The 18,193-nt window shown below is 40.9% G+C and overlaps 1 protein-coding gene across 1 annotated transcript in view; it reads left to right on the forward strand.

Moving 5' to 3' along the window:
* Nucleotides 1-11,133: 11,133 nt before the first annotated feature.
* Nucleotides 11,134-18,193, forward strand: part of slc12a2 (solute carrier family 12 member 2) — a 72,114-nt gene continuing 65,054 nt past the window's right edge. Inside the window, exon 1 of the mRNA XM_054758133.1 lies at nucleotides 11,134-12,038. Within this exon, the coding sequence (XP_054614108.1) occupies nucleotides 11,484-12,038 (555 nt within the window). The 5' untranslated portion in view covers nucleotides 11,134-11,483. The remainder of the gene's footprint in view (nucleotides 12,039-18,193) is intronic.

The following is an 18,193-nucleotide window of genomic DNA, read 5'->3' on the forward strand; positions in this document are numbered from 1 at the left end:
TAGGTAGCTCTGGGCTAAAGGTGGACTACACTGGACTGCTGAAACATATAAAAAAATCCACATAAAAGAGAATGGAGATTGGAATCGCCTGGCAGACGTGCTAACCACCGCTCCACCATGCCCATTCTGTAACTTATCCAATACATCGTCATTGATTGAAATAATTGATGTAAGTCATTAGTCATAAGTATGTGCTGAAATGTATGAATAAGTGAAAGAGAATGTAATGTTTTCCTGGCATACTCATGTTACCAGTATGAGCATATTTTGCCAGTAGTGCCTTCTATTTTGACCAGAAACATGTAGCGTAAATACGGCTATTGTCTGTTTATAAGAAAGAAAGGGTCAAATTTACTTTTCCAAGGCTTCTCCTTCGGCTTTGGAGCCACACTGCGAAGTTGGTGTGCATTTGAATTCCACACCTGGTACTGTAGATGTTAATGTTTTCTGCCGTATGTGTTAATTTCTTCCCTTCCAAGGCCTCATTTTGACACACTGTGTGAAAGTCTGTGTGAAAGTAAGGTTATGACAAAGTCTTTGTGAAACAAATATTTTTGTCCATGAGGAAATAATCCATTACTCATTAATACCTCACATGCGTTTTTATTGCAAATGACTTCACATGGCGTCACAAGTGTCAGTTTAATGAAATCTTTTGCGTTATGTAGCACTCTGACATCCTGGGTAGCGCGCTGCTCCTACAGGAAAATATTTTCACCTGCATTCTATCTGTGATGGCAACCAACTTGCTTTGCCTTCACCTCCTTCGCTTGTTTGTTTTACTTTGTGACAGCCTGCTCCTTCCTGACGCACACTGAACCATTGTCTTATCAGATAGGACAGTAGCACCACTTCAACCTCCTACTAAGTGCACTTCCTCACTTGTCAACTGTTTAAACACATCTGTAGAACAGGAGTTCAAGCTCTATTATCTTTTTATTAGTTAGTTTGAATAATATGTACTAGAGTAATTACAAAAATTCGCTAAAATGCCCAGGTCAAAACGTTGGAAAGTTGTTTGGACAGCGGAACCTCTGCTAGCAGACGCCCCGGTTAGTGTGTTCTTCGGTTAATGTTGAAAATTTTGCCCTGGTGTGCATACATTTTCCGGATATCATACAACAAGCATCTTGTGGTGTTATGAATACACTGTGTGAATCCAGCTGTGTTCTTAAAATACAACACCCACCTAACAAAAGGCCTTCTTCCAGAGGAATAAGCTCACCCTTTTGGACCATCCTGCGTGTTAACCTGATCTAAATCCAAATGAGAACATTTGGGATGGATGGCAAGGGAAGTTTACTAAAATGGACATCAGTCCCAGACAGTGGACGCCGTCCGAAGCCATCTTGACCACCTGGAGCAACATTCCCACTAGGCTCCTGTGGCATCAAGCATGCCCAAACCCCATTTTTGAGGTGATTAACAAGAATGGTGCAGCTACTCATTACGACGGAGTCCTTTTTTGATCATTTTATTTCTATTTTAGGGGGGTTGGGTTTTTTTTAGCTTCAACTTTTGATCGGCTGAAGAACAGCCTTTTTCGGTTTAATTGTTGTTTGCAATGAATTTCTTACTCAAACTTTTTGGTCTCACTCCCATTTATTTATTTATTTTTGCAGTTTGAAGCTCTACTTAAAACCTCCTTAAGATCAAACAATTCAAAATGGAAATTCTTGCAGCTTGTCAACTGGTCTTAAGATTTTGGTCAGGTGCGTATTGTGCAAGTAACGTCTTGGAAGTAACTTCACTTTGCTCATTTCATACACGACTCTTGCACTAGAAGTACCGTACATTTTTTGTGTCAACAAAACGCTGCTAATTGAGACGCCCATAAAACTGTCTATTTTGACACAGTAGGTCATCAAACAAAAATAACACGCAGTGTAACTGCACCACACGGACTATGCAGGTATCGAAATAAACACTAACATACATGCAAAACAAATACTATTTTCTACTAATTTATAGCCTGCCTTCTTGAGCAGTGGTACCTTGTGTGCACAGCAGGATCTGAATCCATGATGCTGAAATGTGTTACCAATGTTTTCATTGGTGACCTTGGCCCACGCTCCCTTGAGATCATTAACGAGCGCCTCTCGTGTGACCCTTGGTTGACTGATCACCTTTCTCAGAATCATCCCTACCCCACAAGGTGAAAGCTTGCATGGAGTTCCAGCGAGACCGGCTGTCTCACAAAGATTCTTGCTGAAGTAACCGAACTAAATAGTGTGCTTCGGGGGCACGTAACCAGTCTGTAGGGGGCAGAATTCTTGCTAGTTGGTAGGGGATGAAATATTTATTTTACTCAATCAAATAAATTATTGTATAACCTTTTATATAATTTTTTTTTCTGTTTTTTGTTGATATGTCTCTCATTAAACTTACCATACCTTTGTTTCTTGGCTGTTCAGGATGGGGGAAGCCACGTGTCCCATTTGGTCCACCCTGGCAACAGGGGGCTTGGCTAAGGAATAGCTAACAACCTTCTTCTTGTCCCGATTTGACTGTGCAATTGCTTGTAACAGGTACAAATAAATAAAAAAATGTCATTAAATTCAAATGTACACAATTTCGGACTATGAATCCACAGTATGGGGGTGTTCTGCAGTGTGAAATAGTATGACGGCGAGAAAACATGAAAAAAGGCAACAATAGTGGCGGCAGCAGCAGGAGAAAAGGCATCAAATGACAACGGACCAACAAAACTGACACCTGAACGACTGTTTGATACGAAGACACTGTTGCTATCGGTGACCTGACTAAATGAAGCCTTTCTGGGATGATATGCATTGTTGCATCCAATGCTGCCATGCACACCTCAGACTGTCCAGTAGCTGACTGATGACACGATCTGTCGTCTTAAAAATAGCATGCGCAGGAGGACTGCACACAGGCACATGGAGGACATACATCAGTGACGGTGAGGTTCACGGCTGGTGAGGCGCTGTCGCTGTCCGATGTTTGGAATCCAGCCCTCAGTGGGTTCATGAAGTGGATTCCTGTTCATCATTTGGATTTTCTTTGGTTCCCAACAAATTACCCTGGACCAGACCTGGACATAGTACGACCCGCGGGCCACATCCACCCTTGACTGACCTGCTTAAGGTTAATTCAAATTGGAAAATAAAATAAAATTAAAAAAATGATTTCACATCTTTGATGGTTTGTGATCTCTATTTTGTTAACACCTTTATCTGTTTCGCAACATTAGCTTCCTTAATTGCTTTTTTCACCAAGATGGAACTTCTTGTTGATGTGGACTTAAAAAATTCTATTAAAAAAAACAATAATAATAATTATGGATGTCCGATATTGGCTTTTTTTGCCGATAACCAATATGCTGATATTGTCCAACTCTCAATTTCCGATTCCAATATCAACCAATACCAATATGTGTAACATCACATATCTTTTTCATTCAGTCAAATTGTAACAGTAACAGTAACAATACTCTTAAATGAGTACAGTTGTTTTCCTGGCTACTCCTTGTGTTTCTTGTGTGTTCATTTACTTATTTATTTGGGATGCTCCGATCAGGGTTTTATGCTGCCGATTCCGCTACCAATCATCCAGGACTGAATCACATGGATTAATCATACATTTTTCAATGTGTTTATGATGAGTGCTGTTGGCCAGAGATACCCTATAAATGGGAAAAGTCAGGACAATTCCAAGGTCCCTTGACTGCCAGGGGGCTCAAAAAATAGGTAATTACTAATAAAAATGAGTACTTAATTAATAAGTACTTAATAATTATTGCAATCTACTTATTTCATTTGTACTACATTACACTCTTCTGCGCTCTGTGTGTATGCTACCAGCCCCGCCTCCACCCACCGAGACAAAGAGACAATATATCGAGGCCGTCAAGTGTTCATTTTCATGTATTGTGTGATTAACTAATTTATTATGATCCCAGGCCGAGTGCTCACGACATATTTTTTTTCTGAACGAGAAATCTTGTCCCGTTTTAATCTTTGATCTTGTGACATCCCTACCGTTTCTAAATATAAATAAGTAAATAATACCAATAGGAAGAACACCAGCAACCAGGACGGTTATTCAGCACATGATGGCTATGTCTTTGTAACTCAGCCAAAGGGTTGATACGCCATTTTTGAAAAAAGCGTTTCACTGTAATGTGAGAAGTGTGCCACCAGTGTGGCCCCGTGGGTTATTTTTGTGGTGAGCAAGTTAAAATATTCAAGCGAACCCCCACAGTGTCATGAAATGCACACAGAAGGTACTGGCAGCGTGCTGTATGACCTTTTGGGTGACTCTGCACAGGCATGCTACTTTGCCACATACCCTGTGAATCTCTGCTGTATGCTTAAAACAAACCTCACACCAATACAGGTGGGTTCACTCATTTTTGGGTTCTGAGCTGTAAGAATATCGAGATGTTCTAATACCACTTAACTGTTTTTTGGAGAATCAAGGAAAAGAAGATTATATTTGCTGCAATAATAATTTCTGAGAATGTTTAACTGTGGAAAACAGTTAACAGAGAACAGAATGTTCTAATGAGTGTTGCAGGTGAGCTGGAACCTATCCCAGCAGGCTTTGGGGGAGAGGCGGGACTGGTTGCCAGTCAATCACAGGCCACATATTGTATAAACAAACAACCGTTCACACCTATGGGTAATTTAGAGTCTATAATTAGCCGTACATGCGTGTGTGAGTACCTGGAGAAAACCCTTATAGCCCCCGGGGAGAACATGCAACTATACATGTTGCACTGGAGACTCAAACCAGGATCTCTTGACTGTGAGGAAGACAAAAACAAAACCGTAATCACTGCATCATGTCCTGAGATCCTTTGTGATAGTGGTCTAGAACGTTCCAAATTTAAGCTGTAAGAATGATACATTATTTCAAAACATTTATAATATTGGAAGATAAAACCCTCATATTATTAGAGGAATATCAGCGGCTATAAAAATGTCCCAGCTATGTGTTACATCACATGGCAGATGCTGGTGTAGTGCAGTTTATGTACCATCACATTCTCGTTTGTTTTGACCATATCTGTGACCTTTCGGGTAACAGGGTACTATGACTTTCATCAAAAACAACTCAACCCTTGCGCTCTGCGCAACATGTCAGCACACTTCACTTGTTTGGGTTGGCTTGCTATAGCATAAATAAAAGAGCTGTATCACTGCATGTGTCTTTGAAGCCCCTTTTCTATTGTTTCTACGTAGGTTTTAAACGAGTGAAGCACGCATCACGCGCAGCGCAAGAATGCGGTGTGTGCCTGCTCAGCTCCACTGAGGAAAAATAACATCGCTTATTAATTCACTTCATTATGTCTCCCAAGTGGCGGTGCGCCAAAGAAAAGGAAAGCCGTCACCACGGGAGTGAAAATGAACATCATAAAAGCTCAGAGAGAGGAGACGCCATCCCACTCAACTGTCGCAACCATAAATATTACTGAAAGCTAATGAATCCTAAAGGGATCATGGATTCCATGCGCTCTTACAAGGAGATCTGGGAGAAGATGAGGTTATAGCCAGAGATAATATTTTAAGAAGGTAGAAAGTGCCTGCAAGTCAATCACAGGGTAAAAGTAATATCCAGTGTGAGTGACTTAGGAGATAATTGAGGTGTAAGTTCTTTATTCGAAGGTCCTGGGGTGAGGGGGGGGGATGTTGTACCAGAGCCTGGGCTTTTGTAAAGTTTGAAGATGTTTTTTTTAATCTTATTATGTCAGTTATAAAAACCAACAGCATGAATGTTAAGATAAAAACATGTTGCTGTGATTAAATTAAGAGGGTCTGAAACTACCTATACCCATCTTGCAAAATGGTTCATTACACCTGGTTAGCGCAAATGACTTTAGAGTAGACATAGATAGACGCTGGATCGAGTGTGTTTGTCCACTGCTTCGATATGTCAATGTCGCCGCCATACTGGATGTTTCAAGGCTGTGCTGTAAAATAAAGCGCCTTCAAGTATATTGTGAATGTGTAAACGAGAGGAATTAACTTACATTTCTTTGTAGAAAGTCGCTTTATGAAATAAGTACGTTTACTTGTATTCATTTACAACGCAGCCTTGGCACATCCAATATGGCGGCGACGTTGACGTACGGCTCAGCGCTCGATGCGGCGTCTTATCTATGTCTATGCAAATGACAATGAACACTATACACAAACAAGGACGTCATTTCGTCGTCAAAGCTCACCTTTCTGCGTTCACACATGGCGTCTGCATTTGGGAACAAGGATGAGGTGATAGAAGAAAGGATATATAGTAAATAGACGTCTATTTGATGCCCTGTCGCAGAAATTTGTGTAGAAGTTTCACTTCTACGTAATTGTGGTGTGTTCAAGGACCGTCCAAGTGCGGAAAAGCTAGTTTACCTGAATTCATGCAGTATTTTAATTCGGACATTTGTTTTTTTGTGAGAGTGGAGCCTGGGGCCTGTACGCCACTGAATTTGATACACACCTTCAGGGCACTGACAAGCACTGTAAAATTTGAGCACGATTGGTTGAAACTCTAATGTTAACCATAACACCTCACCCTTATTACAACAGCTTTTTACGCCCCCTAAAAAACTGTTGCTAGTGTATGTATATTCTTTTCTTTTTTTTTTCCCAGAAAAGTCGGCTGAAGGCCATGTGACATGCGTTGCCATATATCTAGTATGTGTTTACAGATGCAAACTGTTCAAATAAAGGTGCATTTTGTGCATGTTTCCTTTGCCTGGTAGGTAGCTGGGAGCATTTGCATAAAAAGTCAGTCAAGAAGGCCAGCTCACTGCAGCGCAGCTGTAGTGAAAACATCAACATTCTTTGTATGATGTAATACCTTCTTCAAAGGAAATGCACTATTTGCACACAGTGTTTCAACAGAGGCAATTACAAATTAGCCTTCAACACTGCAAACATGTCAGGGGGCAAAAGCACACCAACTAACTTTACTCCTACCCCAAGACTGAATTTTGTTTCATACTAATTATCAATACTAATTACATTATCTGTGACACGACACCAGGCATTTCATCAGACTCAGTCAGGCAAATAATGTTCATGTAAGTCTGTGTAGGCTCTCAGTCGTACAGGAGTTGTCCATCGAGGAAAAGGCTTCTTGAGACGTCATCTGTACTTCTGTGTAGAAGGTGTCGGACGTTTCGCTCCTCATCCGAAGAGCTTCGTCAGCAAACTAATCCACTACAACATAAACTAGGGGTTATTAGGACCCTCCAACATAGAGCGGAACAAATACCAACTAGTGCTGAGGGAAAGAAAAAGGAGACACAACATGTCCAGAGAGCGCTCTCAACCTGTGGGTACCCACGGTGGGCTTTTAACAAATGTCAAAAGAAGAGAGTAGGGAAAGAAACCCAAAAGCCCACAGAAGCAAAAAGGAGAGGAGTGGTAGTCCCTTATGTAGCGGGGGTCTCCGAAAAACTCCAGAGGATCTTATGGCAACACAAAATTCCTACCTATTTCAAACCAGTAAATACCCTGAGACAAAAATTAGTGCATCCTAAAGACAAGGCTCCAAACCAGAAACAGAGCAATGTGGTCTATTCCATCCACTGTAAAGATGAGGAATGCAAAGAGCACTACATTGGGGAAACTAAGCAAATGCTCCGAAAAAGGCTTTATCAACATCGCAGGGACAATGCTAGTGGTCCTCAATCAGCAGTACATCTACACCTGAAAGCTACCAATCACTCTTTTGAGGACAGCGAGGTAAAGATTTTGGCCAAAGAAAACAGATGGTTTGAAAGAGGAGTAAAGGAAGCTATTTTTGTCAAACAACAGAACCCATCATTGAATCGGAATGGTGGTTTGAGGTTTAATTTGGACCCTGTGTTCAGCAGGTTACTGAGACCAAAACCCACAGCTCTTAGTCTTGCAAATGAGGTGAAGGCAGGGCCGAGCCAGAACAATAGATGCTAACAAGCCAGTATCAGAGTCGTTCATACCCAATTCAGAGAGCGACACTTCCCTTTTATTGGAGGTGTTAATAGCAGGAGAGGATTATACCACTACTCCGCCCAGGCTTAGTGTAAGGAACCAATAGGAGGAGGGTGTTGGCACACCAATTCCACCCACTCTTACTGTATTTAAGGCCTAAGCTACCAGCACTTATTAGTTTGCTGACGAAGCTCTTCGGATGAGGAGCGAAACGTCCGACACCTTCTACACAGAAGTACAGATGACGTCTCAAGAAGCCTTTTCCTCAATGTTCATGTAAATAATGCTTCCAACTTCAGTGATTTATTTCATAATTGAAAATGCTTTTTCATACTAGTTACTTCTTAAGAGTGCAAGTATAAACTGAAATAACATAGTAAATACATTTTGAACGGGGTAAAAAACTACTTAACAAACAAAAAGCAGTTTGCAAAGCCAAGAAACATCTTAATGTCTACATATAGATTACGGTATACCCCAGGGGTCTATACTGGGACCTAATTTGTTTATCTTATATATAAATGACATCTGAAAGGTCAATCCCGCATTTTGTTCAGGGGAAAATGCACAGCAGCAAATGAAAATGTGCTCTTTGATAAAGAGAAAATCTCTGAACGTAAGCAAAACTAAAATAATGTCATTTTGTCATATGGGAATAGACATTCAAACACAAATACAACTAGATGGTGGAGACGTTGACATGAAATCAAATTCTTAGGGGACCCAATAGATGAGTTGGAAATCTCACATTAAAAACACACATCATTAAATTGGTGTATTTGAATAAGATGACTAAAGTAACTAAATTGAATCAGATATATACAAAGCCTTTTTATTACACATATCCATTTCCCTTTTACAAAAAATGGTAACCCTGTAAATGTCCTACTTTTTTGGAGAAGTTGAAGATTGTTCAGCATGTTCAAAATCAACTAAAGCATTACCATAAATAACATCTCATACAAAACAATATATATATATATATATTTATATAGAGTATGTCGGTCACAGACACATTTTCTAAACCTGTTTTTCACTCATAGGTGTGCTCAGTTTCACACATGTCCACACCCAACAGAATTTCCCCTCTACTTGGATGGCAGCACTGCAGACCCCCACTCCCAGTTTAAACACAAACAAACAGCTACTTAACTAGGGTTTTCATTTATACACAAACAAACCTGAAATGGAATTATTTACATTCTAAATAGCAGTATTGTCCCTGTGTCTCTCTACTTATTCTTGTTAAACTACAGGTCAATCTTTCCTCAAAATCCAAAGCAATGGTGAACGACTTAAAATGTTCTTTGTTTTTTCTGTCTTAGTATGGAGCCATTAAAATACTTCATAGCACACATAATCTGTGGTTTCAGGCCGTATTACAGTCATCTTTGAAGACAAGTCCTGGGCCGCAAAATGTGACTCGGTGGTCCGCAAATAGCCCACGGGCCACGAGTTTGAGACCTCTGCTCTGAACAGTAGACACTGAAAATTGGACTTTTAACAACGACTGGTATTACAAAATATGCAATTACCAAAAGTGCAGTGAGGAAAGCTACGCTGTTTTGAAGGAATATAACTTGCGGAGGAACTTTTTGATGACACATCACAACCTTGACGCAGTCCATATCCCCCCAATTTCCCCTGATTACTGATTGGTGCTGTGATTAATTTAGCATTTAGTTCATTTGTGAGATGCACATACATTTTTAATTTTGAGCTGAACTTAAGTAACCTTGATCAATCTCGTTAGCAGCCTTCACGGATAAGTCATAACACCACCATAACACCACCATCTGATCAATCAAGACATGGATGAAGCTGTGGAATCTGGTATTCAAGATGTTAACAGCAGATCATTTAAGGACGAGTTTGTCCTTGTGAGTGAGATGTTCCTCCCCTGCTTGTCCCTCTTTTCACACCTTCGTAAGGTTCCAATCCAGACTGAGATTACACGTCAGTTTTGGAGATACTCACACTTGGGTATCCAGGATTGGTCGAACTGATTCAAAAATGGATAGTATCAATACCAAGTGTGGTAGTATCAGTATCGGATCAATACCAGCCTGATGAGATTGATATTTTTCAGTTTTCTTCTGTGTTTACATGTGTCTGTTTTTTGTTGTTGTTGTGTTGTTCATATTGACACATGGTTGATATTATTATATCTCTATTTAAAATTCAAAAACTCACCTCAGTGAATAAGTTCTTGGACACAGGAGGACTTTGGGGGGGAAAAAAAACCCAAATTTGAATGAGAGCCAATAGTTGTTTTTGCTTTTGTTTACTTATTTTGCACTATCAACTTTATTTTGCTCATACAATTGTATGTAATAAAAGGGACGAAGGGAAGTTATCATGTTGTTGATATTGTTGCATTGTCTTATATTGTTGTATTAATATATTGTTGAATTGTTCACCAAAGTTGATAAAAATTATTGTTTTGTTTGCCTATAATATTTGTCCTGCATTTTATTGTGACTGTAATCATAATCAACAAATGAATGGTGATGGTAATATACGGTAAATTAAAGACAAAATCACAAAATCGTTCAAGGATCTTGACAAATTTCAAATAAGAAATATTGATAAAATATTGTTAAAAACCACAAGGCGTCAAGGCTATTTCACTAAGCATGCGTACATTTTTTCAATCTGGTACTTCACAAACACCACAAAAATTTCACAGCACAACCCGGTAGTGTGGTACAGAAAATAATAATAATCATAATAATTATTATTATAATACTAACATGGCTTGGCGTGTCTGTGAAATGTCCTCACACTGCTGATATTTACCTTAAAATCCACCTTTTCTGGCACTTTAGTGATTTAAGAAAAACTTTTGAAAAACACCCCTCATCACTATTACTGTTTTTTAATCTCTTTTTATTTACTTTTTTTTCCAATTTATGGCCAATCCATGACACTACCAAAGTAGTACTTTTAACGTAAGTAAAGTATTGTAATAATACATAATGTAGTAAAATGTCATGTATTCTAATGATGCTTTTGTGCAAAATTAAATTGAATTTTTAGAAAAGCTGCTGTCTCTGGGCATCCCCTTCCCCCTCTCACCCAAACCCGACCCCTCCCCCACGCATGCGCGCTCGTAAAAAAAAAAGACGCGAACATGGACATCTCGCGATAGCACACGAGCCCACCCTTCGGTGATGCCGAGCATATATTACTGGCGAGGGAGGCTTTAGGAAGCTAGGAGGAGCTCCGGCAAGGTCGACAACAGCATCCTGCTCTGAGCTACAGGAAGACTGTAGCGCGACTGCCTTTAGTTCGCGGAGAACAGCAATGGTTTCCTTTTGAATTTCGGTTGAAGAAGAATAAAGCCAGGAGGTGGCTGGAAGTGTCCATGCTGTAGCTTCTCGTTTCGAGCTAACAAGCTTCGAGGCGTTTTAGCGCTTTTTTTCCCTGACCAAATAGTTGCGAGGACGGTATTGAACTTCTTCTGGCTTGGGGTAGCGGGCCTAACGTGCCTTTCTCTACCGCGGTTTATCCGTTACTTTTTGCATTAGCAGTGCTGATTGTGCCATGTCAGCGCCATCATCCACGCCTCCCGCAGCGGAGAATGATCTTTTAAGGCCCGATGGGGGGCAGAACCCGCCGGGTCCGACGCACAGTCAGAGCCGCTTCCAGGTGGACCTTGTGGCCGAGGCAGCAGCAGCGGTCGAAGATAAGTCACCGAGTTCTGAAACCTCCACCACTGTCCCGTCCAGCGAGATGGCCACTCCCGGTGCAGCACCTGACGATCCAGGAGCGAGCGGTGAAGAAGCCAAAGGACGGTTTCGGGTTGTTAACTTTGCAGACCCAAGTGGAGCTGGGAGTCCGGCCTCTCCAGAGGCGGCGCCGGTCGAGGGGGTGCGGAACGGGGACACAGTGATGAGCGAGACTAGCTTGCATTCATCCACAGGCGGCCAGCATCACTATCACTATGACACCCACACGAACACGTATTACCTGAGGACCTTTGGCCATAACACCATCGATGCCGTGCCCAACATCGATTTTTACCGGCAGACCGCAGCACCACTGGGGGAGAAGCTCATCAGACCCACCCTGTCGGAGTTGCACGACGAGCTGGACAAGGTAAGAAGACATCACGCATGGCTTTGTGTACACACGTTAGCGTGACGCAGTGCTGTGTCCATCTTCCGCTGGTGTTGGAGTAACAAACATAATGACCTCCAATGCAAGAACACAATCAGCAATCTAGGATAAAATGAACCCGATTAATTCAGGTCATGTGCTGTGCTCAGATCTTGTCACATGGGCACACACAACAGCATTTGAATGTGTTTGCAGTGTTTGTGTATTAGGTTGGACCTGGCAGAGCAGTACATAATACGTTCAGTCTAATGTTTATATTTTTGCGCTATTAAGTAGTAACACTTCTCACTGCCTGTGAATGTTGTCATTCATCCAGGACATTGTATTCTCAGGGCATTGAATCAGTCACAACTGGACAGTTCAGGTTCAAGTTGTTTTTAGAAGATGCTTTGCCTCTCATTCAAGCAGGCTTCTTCAGTTCATGCTTGGATGAGTGGCGGCATCTTACGAAACAACCTGAACAGTCCAGATGCAATCTATTCAATGCCCTGAGAGTAATTCTTATTAAAAAATAATGACCAGCTACTGTCAAGTTCCACCATTGCGACACACTGTCCAGTACAGTCCAGTCCAATCATAGTGGAAAAAGAGTCTGCAGTTTATGGTGTTCCGTGTTATGATGCTTGGTGATTACAAATGAGCTCCCATAAATTAATTAAAAACTTAATTTTGGTTTGTAAACATGAGACTTGCTGGAGAAGACTACATTGTGCTCAGTATTGGCTCCACTTGTCTCAATTGCTCAAATGTGGAGACCATCATTAAGAATAAACACTGAATTTCATGTTTATCCGGAGGTTGTAAGGATGACGAGGAGCTGGTCGATCAACAATCTCCTTTTATTGCAAAAACAAAACGGGCTACTGTCGGCTGAACCACGCCAAAACAACATCAGCACACTAAACTGTCCTCTGCACGCACCTCCTTGGCCCGTACCCACACACATGCGCGCGCACAGACACAGACACACACACACACAGTCAGGACTAATGTCACATTCAAGGCTTCACAAAGTGTCGGAAATTACAAAACTCTTTAAAGGCATAGTTGGGATTTTTTTACATTAGGTTGTATGACATCCCCATCAGCAGTGTAGTGCATCAGCGGTGACTTTTCCCCCACTTCGCCGCATGACCCGAGTTCTGATCGGTTTTCGGTTTTGAGTAACGTAGTGTGGCTCTTTGGTGGGGTCACTAAAGTAAAGGGTGTTGCTACTTAAAAGAATATGCATTGAAAAGAGTTATACATTTGCACCACTAAACTGTTTTCCACGAAAAAGTCTGACCTTGCAATCCATCGGTGTTATTTTCTCTTGCTTTGTATCACTGCGCATGACTGCCAGCAGTCAACATTTCCATCACTTGTTTCACAGTGTTTGCTGTTGTGATAGTGAAAGTAATCATGTCTGACTACTCAACAAGTGATGGTGACGTTCCTTTCAGCACAAAGCCAAAGGGATACCTATATGAACAGGAATACGCTGATGCCGAGATGGAGTTAGAACGGGCAAGAGACAAAGAGGAGGGACAGAGAACTGGACCCACAGCTGTAGCTTTGAGTAGGCTTCACCAATATTCACTTTTTTCCATGTTATTTTTGACTGATTTCCAAATGACACTGGACATCCAGGTCAGTTTTTTATTTAGAAACTCACATACAGCTAACAAATATTGTGACTGAAGGCATACTCACAGAAAGGTGGAGGCGACCACACTTCCACGTAGCTGATAATCAAAATAATAATGGTCATCATATCATGTTATGTAACGGCTTCACCGGTAATGACATTTGATGATTTGCTGCCCGCAGTGTTACTAGCTGATTCTTGATAGCCTGTTCCAAGTGCAATATAGCTTGTACAGCTAGTTCTTACCTGGGGTACTGGAACAGCAGACCTCTTCAAAACATGTTTCTTCCTGTGTAACTAATCGTTAGTGTCTACTAAAGACACATAGCTGTTTCATCCTGGCCACTTTGGTTCCCACTTTATAGCTAATATGGCAGAAGCCAAAGTTTCCTAATAGCAATGTTGGTGACAGGAAAGCAATGGAATACATATGGCGATTCGGACACAGTCTTGTTGTTCCAGCCCAGATAATTACAAGTTACAATAAAAAAAAAAAAAAAAAAAATATATATATATATATATATATATATTTTTTTTTTACCATACTACTCTTGTCTAGCTCTCACTTTAACTCTCACGTCGCAGTGGTCGTCATCCGCGCATGTAAACATTGTGGAACACATACACAGGCAGCAGCGCGCAGTCAAATGGAGGGAGAGAAGATGACGCCGATCGATTGTGAGGTTTGACTTATTTTTGTGGAAAACTGTTTTGTGATGCATTTCAACGCATATTGTTTTGAGAAGCAAAACTTTTTAGTTAAATGACCCCACCAACAAGCCGGAACTACTTTCTTAAACACCAAAAACAACCAGAACTTGGCTCACAGGACGAAGTGGGGAGAAAGTCACTGTTGATGCACCACACTGCTGATGGAGATGTCATACAACTTCATTAAAAAAATCCCAATTATCCCTTTAAAAAGTTTTGTGATTTCTGACACTTTGTGAAGCCTTGAATGTGACATTATTGTATTGTATTGTATGTACTTTATTTATCCCACAGCGGGGAAATTTACTTGTTACAGCAGCAAGCAAGCAAGACAAGTAAAGAGAACAGTAAAGTAAAGTAAAGCATCGTGACTACAACATGGTTCAGGTTCAGGTGGTGCAGGTGTTGTAGAGCCATTAGTGTGTGTGTGTGTGTGTGTGTGTGTACGGACCAAGGAGCTACGTGCAGAGAGGACAGTTCAGTTGAGTTTAACTGCCAGGTTGCTACAGTATCCTTGGGCACGTTGAAAGGTCTGCTCCTATGAAAGAGAAAGTAATAACTAAGCAGCAAAGTGTTGGGTTTTTTTTTGTGTTTATCCTCACATTTAATAAAGTAATAACTAAGCAGCAAAGTGTTGTTTTTTGTTTGTTCTCACATTTAATTATTTTATATAGTGTTATTATGACTGTATTTGATGTCCTTGATGCTTAAGTGTGAAGTATTAACTTAGGCATGCGTTTAGACTTACTGTACAGTAAAATTTGACAAGATGTTGTAGGAGCGGAACTCTTTTGTAACCCGAGGAACACCTGTATTTATAATAGTACAGCTTTGGATTGGGAAAAAAAGGAGCCAGATGTGTACTATTTTTGGCATCAGTTAGTTGAGGAGTGAGGTCAATTTGTTTTGGCAGCAAAAGTTTCAATTATCTTCCTTCATCTAAGTTCTCCCCCTCAGGACATCCTGGTAACGACCAAAGTGACTGGCTGCTGAAAGAACACTCCAGTTCAAATAACCATAAATAACCTTAACTAAAATTAAAGAGCTACTTCTGCCAAAATATGGTGAACTTTTACAACTCACTTGTCTTTTGAGTGCCATAATAAATGTCAAGGTTAATCTTCAAAGTTCCTGTTGCCTGCAGGAGTCTAACTAATGCATCAAAGGCCTGATGTTGAATTTCCATTGGTTGCCCCATCACTAATAGAAAGCTATTCCAAGGATTGTACTGTAAACATCTAGACTATGAATAGATGGCATTGATGCAATGCAATATGTAATCTATGATCAACCCTCCTAGCTATGTATCCCAGAGTTCTAAATTAGGAATACTCGTCCTTGATGCATCTCCAGCAGATAGCAAATTTTTGTTTAACCGCTAGATTTGAACATGAAAAATATATTTTTATGTACAACTTTTTAGGTAAGAGTAACATTCAACAGGGTTGGGTTGAATTCAGATTCCTTGTTTCAATCCCGATTCGTGACGTTTCTTGATTCCGACGCTTTTAAGAGGCAGGGTCATAAAATTTAGCATACAGTCAAACCTGTCTATAGCGGCCACTAAAGGGAGACGGCAAAAGTGGCCGCTATAGGCAGGTGGCCATTTTGAATGTTGACCAGTAGAGGGCACTGTGGGACTGCGGATAAAAGTTGTAAAGAACTACTACTGTAGTCTAATAAAACGTTAATAAAACGATTAAAGTGCACCGGCGACGTGAGTCTCTCCTTCCCCACAACAAGGGGCATTACAGTATTGACCAGTGCACGTTGTCTCACACCAGGAAATAAACGGTGTCACTGTCTGCAACAAGCTCCAAAGAAGACGGCTTTTTTTATATCAAACAACTGGCAGTTTGTGTGGATCTTGTGAATGAGTGTGACTTAGCTAAGACTCAGTAATTAAAGTCTACACACGACGGCTTCATTGCTTAAAAAACAAAACTTTTTCGTGCATGAAGCTTCTGCTTGAGTCGGCATTTTGGCCGCTATATGCGGTCAGATATTGACTAAGGGATACAAAATGGGTGGCCGCTGGCCGCGTTACGACAGGCGACCGCTATACACAGGGTCTATAACACGCAAATTTTCTGCGGGGGATTTTTCAGTGGCCGTTCTATACAGGTGGCCGCTAAGACAGGTTTGACTGTAGTTCAAATGAGGGCGCTAATCAGCTCATACCAAACCACAATACTTGATAAATATTAGGGGCATAACGATATGCCATAATCGCAGTTCAGTACGTACCTCGGTTTTAGTGTCATAGTTCGTACAAACAGGTAATTCTTCAATAAATACAATCATGAAATCAAAACTAGCCAATATAAACAAAGATAAACCTACAAAAAACGTGAAAGATGCAGGGGGCCACTTAAGTAATATTTTTTCTTTGTACATTCAAGATTCTCAAACCAATCCAATGTGAGGCAGTATATGACAAGGACAGTAGGCTTGAAGAGGACTGTCAACCCGGCATCCACTTCCCTAGTATGTCCTGCGCAGGTTTGGCCGCCATGATGGTGAGGAGAATCCAGAAACGTTGCATTGTAAAACATGTCCTCGGCACAATGCTCAGCCATAAAGACTGTCGAAAAGACCACATTTGTCATTTTTCAAATTCCCCAAAAACGAAGACAGGTATGTGTCATAAAAATGTTGTACATTTATAACACTGGTTGTTGTAAATAAACAGGACATTGGGCAAGACTTGAAGTAGACATTGTGTGGGACTCCCACACACTATAGCTTAAAGCTAATTTGTTTCTCTGGGTGATTAGCTGAATTCATGGCAAGTCAGCGATGATGATGATTTAGGCTATAGTTTATCAAATGTATTAACAATGCCATTACTGAAATAAATGTTGCATTGTGTATCATGGGTGTAAAACTCGTGCCACGGGTGGACGAGATGCTGCAGGTTTTCTTTCCAGCCGGTCACTAAAGCAGGTGATTTTAATGATCAACGCCTTCAATTTGAGGGGAGGAGCTCATCACTTAAATCACCTGCTGAAAAAACTGGTTGGAGAGAACACCTGCAGCGTCTCGGCCCTCCAGGGCACGAGTTCGATACGTGGTGTAAATACTTCCAATTTATTATCCATATAAGTATTATTATTTTGTACCGTATGTTGATTAAGTGTTGGTAACACTGTAAGGAAGGAAAGAAGTGAAATAAAGAATGAAAAAGTTTCTTTCATACAGCTGCTCACGTTTTTTATTGACATCTACATGTAGGTCGTATTTCTTGCAGTATAATGGATTTGTATTGTATTGTATGACATTTACAGTATATATGCAGGTGTATACATGTAAATTCATTGTGTTCAGTAAATAACATTTATCCATTTCATCAAAGTGTATGCATAGCATATACTCAGCTCAGAGCTAGTGAATACATTGTACACTATTGTCCGCCTAGCCCCACCCAACTCTCTTGCTCACCATCATGGCGGACTTTCTGCTCCATAGCATACTGTCCATAGCACTCTGATTCATTTATTTACGGCCGAGTTGGCAATCCTGTCCTGTCTGGGCCAGGAGTGCTGGTAAATTGATGTGAGGCGCGTCACTGACATTTTAAAAATAATTTTCAGATGACAAGAAATTTTGTCTACACTAGGGATGTCCCCATCCGATCCTCAAGATCGGGATCGGCTGCCGATCAGCTGTATTTGTGAAGACTGGATAATATCGGCTTCCGCCACAAGATCAGGCCGATCCGGTTGCCGTATCATGTTGGTAACTCTGAATCACACCCCAACATGGTGGGTGCTGTAATGCGCCTCAAAGCTGATTG

The sequence above is a fragment of the Dunckerocampus dactyliophorus genome, chromosome 17 (genome assembly GCF_027744805.1).
Source record: "Dunckerocampus dactyliophorus isolate RoL2022-P2 chromosome 17, RoL_Ddac_1.1, whole genome shotgun sequence".
In the NCBI taxonomy this organism is placed as follows: Eukaryota; Metazoa; Chordata; class Actinopteri; order Syngnathiformes; family Syngnathidae; genus Dunckerocampus; species Dunckerocampus dactyliophorus.